At 56.5% G+C, this 4,353-nt stretch overlaps 1 protein-coding gene across 2 annotated transcripts in view; it reads right to left on the bottom strand.

Moving 5' to 3' along the window:
* The window catches only part of MAPK4 (mitogen-activated protein kinase 4), a 7,612-nt gene that overhangs the window by 2,485 nt on the left and 774 nt on the right, over positions 1 to 4,353 (bottom strand). The window contains exons 2-4 of one of the 2 annotated variants that reach the window (XM_027910412.1): positions 4,108 to 4,353; positions 2,028 to 2,172; positions 16 to 177 (exon numbers count right to left, since the gene is read on the bottom strand). In XM_027910412.1, coding sequence (XP_027766213.1) covers positions 16 to 177; positions 2,028 to 2,172; positions 4,108 to 4,353 — 553 coding nt within the window. The remainder of the gene's footprint in view (positions 1 to 15; positions 178 to 2,027; positions 2,173 to 4,107) is intronic. The other variant, XM_027910413.1, reaches the window with a different exon arrangement.

Below are 4,353 nucleotides of genomic sequence, written 5' to 3'. Positions count from 1 at the left end.
AAGCTGCACTCGTACCTTCACCGTCCACCTCGGGCAGCAGCTTCCTCAGCGGCTTCCTCACTTCCCACGTGCCGTCGATGAAGGTGGGCATCACCCTGAGCAGCTCCTCTTTGTCCTCCTGGTGGACGACGGGGATGGTCTCCAGGATAAGCTGCATCTGCTCCAGCTCGTGGCCCCCTGAGCGGGCAGAAGGCAAGGCAAGTGAGAGACGAGACGCAGCAGATCAAGGGCTCCCTGGCTGATTTCCAGCCCCTTCTCTGTAGGAGGTTTCCAGGCTCACACCCACGGGGCTGACCCCAAAACACACCAGGGCAGGTGCGATCATCGAGGGAACGGTTGGCGGTGGAATGAGAGACCCTCGGGAAAGGGTCTCTCCATCCGCCACGTCCCCACCGCTCCAACAAGGTTTGGTTCAACCCACTTTCACCCACTTTTCCCCCAGGAGGCAGAGCTCAGAGCCAGGACACGGCAGCGAACTCAGACGACCCCAAAGCCAACACCGACACGGGCCCAGCTGGTCGCACCGTCACACCCGCTCGCATCGACCGCTCAGAACAAGACGATTCAACAGGAAAAGCACCAAAGGCAGAGGGACACCCTTCCAATACCAACCCTAGAAAAACAAATTCACTTTTTTTTTTCCCCACAGAAAAAACTCATTTTAGGTCACTTTTAGGGATTCACGGCACGGCTCCAGGTGAGACTAAAGATAACCAGCACCTCGTCGGTCAGTCTAATTCCCGGACTGGGATCAAAATTACTGGGCACTGGAAGCCACAGAGGCTTGGTGGCTGTTCCCTCAGTGCCAAGGGTACCTGGCAGCCAAAAGGCGCCGTGGTTAGTCCCACAAAGAAGCTGCTAATGCAGCACTGCAAGCCTTGAATTACGGCTCTCAGGAAACACGATTCTCCTCCGTTATCCTCTGTTTATGTAACTCCCAGGGACCTTTTTCTGAAGGCGTTAATTCCTGGAAAGAAAAACATGAACTGCAGGCAGAATAAACTGTATGTGCTGCCGTTACCTCGGGAGAGAACAAGCAGCTCTGGAAAAGGAAACCCTTCTCCAGGCTCGCAGCCAAGTCTTGGGGAAGCACCCAAGCCCTGATCCCCTTGGGGAGAGTCCCTGTGCCACCTCCTGGCTCTGCCCCGCTGGTGAATCCCCCTGGAGACCTGCAAGGACGGGATCTTTTCTCCTTTTTTTTTCACTCCTTGCTTGACAGAAACATCTCCAAGGCACGCAGCAACCAGAGCCCAGATAAGCCCCCCCATCCTGGGGGGTTATTTTTTTGCCTCTGACCACAAAACGAGCTTGAAAGACCAGCTTGGACGACCCCAGCGGTGTCAGACGACGTAACTTCCACCCTGGGGTGCGGCATCTCCCCCAGCGAGAGACCAGGAAAGCGGCACGTGGAGACGTCCCTGCTCCTGGAATACATCCTGAGGAAACAGCAGGAGCAGCCAGGCTGGATGCCCAATTTTCAAAGCCGAAGTCCCTCGGATGTGAAAATTCTGGGGATTAAGGATCGTCTCGAAACGAGACCGAGCGCCGATTTCTCGGCGTTCGCAAAGGGGGGACGCGGAAGCTGCGAGCGGGAGCGGGGAGGGAGCGGCAGGGCGGCTGCAGCTGAAATTATCAGCGAGGAAAACGTTATTTAGGAGCCTAATTATTTATTTACGCAACCCCTGCAAAAACCAGCTGCGTCAAACCCCGTCGCTCGGAGGCGGCTGGAGCTTCCAGACCTCGTTCCCAGGAAAAATCCTGAGGATGGCTGGAAGTGGGGCGTGGGCATTCAAATATCTACACTCACAGGGAAAAGAAACAGCTCTACCCCCTGAGGGAAGTTCTCACCTCTAATAACAGCAGGGGCTGCACAAGCTGAAGCTTGTTCTGGAGACACCCCTCACGTCTGATAACCAACCTGCAGCCGGCAGGGACAGGGCGGGGATTCCCTCAGGATTGGGTAGCAAGGAAAGAGGGAGCACAAAAAAAATAATAATAAATTAATCAACAGGGGCCAATAAACCTACCGGCGAAGAGCATCCTTCCCGTCAGCATCTCGGCCAGGATGCAGCCGGCCGCCCACATGTCGATGGCTTTGGTGTAGTTGTTGGGCGAGAGCAGGAGGCGAGGCGAGCGGTACCACTTGGTCACTAAGCCTTCCGAGAGGTAACCCTGGGAAGAGCAGAGGGAGGGGGGACAAGGTCAGCAAGGAGAGCTTTAGAGCACCCACATCTACTCTGGTAAATCCCGGTGCCCACCTCTGAGGCGTTCTGGAAGTTAAACCCGTTATTTGAGGGATGCGATCAGCAGGATCCCAGCCCCTCACAGGAGCCTGGTGGGCTCACACCACCCGAGGGAAAGCCCACGCAGGAAAACGAGGGGGGGTTGTCCAAAGAGACAGATTTAGGGAGGAACATCAGCCTCCTGGAGCAGCAGATGTCTTAACAGCGCTGATGAGTGGGTAGCAGAGCTGCCAAGGGCTCCTGGAAATACGACGGCGTGGGAAAAGTGGGAAAGCCCTTCGGGAAAGCCCACACTGAGCCTGAGCTTGGACTAATAAATCCCCTCCCTCCCCCTGTCACCCCCATCCTCAGCAGGATGGTCAGTTGGGATTCCTGACACGGATTTAGAGGAGCTCTCATCAGCACCCACAGCACCCAGACTGCCATCATCACCGGAACGTTCACCAGCGGCGTTTTCTGGCACCAAAAGCAACTCATCAACGGAAAGGGGGGGGCGGACCGAAAGGCAGCAGAAGCAGATTCAACCAGACGGAAAGGACCGTCTTAATCAGCTCGAACGAAGATGGGACGCCCATCCGCGCGGATTCGGCACGGCCCTTCCTGCACTGAACGACCGCTGGAATCTCTTTAAAAAAACAACCAGTATGATGGAGTTAATTGAGAAACAGGAATGGTTTCAAGTCCAAGCTCTGCCACGCTCCGTGTTTTTTTTTTCTTTGTTTGTTCTCAATTTTCAAGCATCGTTTTCTTGCTTCTCCGGCGCGTGTGTGTGAACGGCTCAGGCAATCTACAAAGGTGATGAGGGAGCCGGGTCAGCTCCGGGTGCGGATGGGGGGGACCCCAAAATAGCAGCAAGCCCAAGCTCTTGGAATAATCTCCGAGGTCCAGCGTGGAGGGTGGTCCTCTCTGGAGCAAAGACCCCACATCCTCACCTCCTCGTGGCGACCCGCTTGTTGTTTTACTGCACGGGCTGGGAGCGACGACGTTTGTGAGGATGAAATTCCGAAGGTTTGAAGTCGGCCTGCGAACTGATCGCCACCAAGATCTCCCCCCCTGAAAGGGCTGCTGCGCTCCCCCAGCGTGGGAATTCCTGCCAGTTAACTCTCTAGAGGGGACGTCGCCAACCCCAAGCGCTTTGGGCCGAGCCCCCAGAAGAGATAATCTACGTCCTGGACGACACGGGGAGGACGAGGAACGTTTTAGTTTGTGAAGGCATTCAGGGAGTCTCTGCAACCCCCACAGAGATCCCACAGGCATCCCCACTGTCGTCTTCTTTGGATCTGCTGGGTCTTTTAGACAGTTAAACAGACCAGGGAGCAGGGATTTTTCATCTGCAGCTCTGGAGAGCCCTGGGGCACTGTTTTGGTAGACAAAAACCAGTTCATCGACGGCCGGTCAGAAGCGCCGGGGCCGGGAGAACTCGGTGCCGGGCAGGGGACCCAACAGGACCTACTGGGACCCAAAATGACCCCATGGGACCCAACAGGACCTACTGGGACCCAAAATGATCCCATGGGACCCAATAGGACCTACTGGGACCCAATGGGACCCAACGGGACCCAAAATGATCCCATGGGACCCAACAGGACCTACTGGGACCCAAAATGACCCCATGGGACCCAACAGGACCTACTGGGACCCAAAATGACCCCATGGGACCCAACAGGACCTACTGGGACCCAAAACGATCCCGTGGGACCCAACAGGACCTACTGGGACCAAAAATGACCCCATGGGACCCAACAGGACCTACTGGGACCCAAAATGATCCAATGGGACCCAACAGAAGATCCACCAAGGTCCAGCCACCCCACCCCACCCCATCCAGAGGTAATTCCGTGCCTTCCTCCCCCAGCCAGCCTACCTTGTGCGAGTAGTGCTGGTCCACGATCCTGGCCAGCCCGAAGTCGCCGATCTTCAGCACCAGGTCCTCGGGGCTGATGAAGATGTTGGCCGGCTTGAGGTCGCGGTGCAGGACGTTGGCCGAGTGGATGTACTTGAGCCCGCGCAGCAGCTGGTACATGAAGAGCTTGGCGTGCTCCTCGGCCAGCTTGCCCTGCTCCAGCAGCCGCGCCAGGTCGGTCTCCATGTACTCCTGCACGACGTACAC

The sequence above is a fragment of the Empidonax traillii genome, unplaced genomic scaffold, assembly GCF_003031625.1.
Source record: "Empidonax traillii isolate 1590-97213 ecotype Southwest subspecies unplaced genomic scaffold, ASM303162v1 scaffold3420:size15216, whole genome shotgun sequence".
NCBI classification, from domain to species: Eukaryota; Metazoa; Chordata; class Aves; order Passeriformes; family Tyrannidae; genus Empidonax; species Empidonax traillii.
Note: the sequence above shows the minus strand (reverse complement) of the source record. Positions and strands in the feature narration are given on the sequence as shown.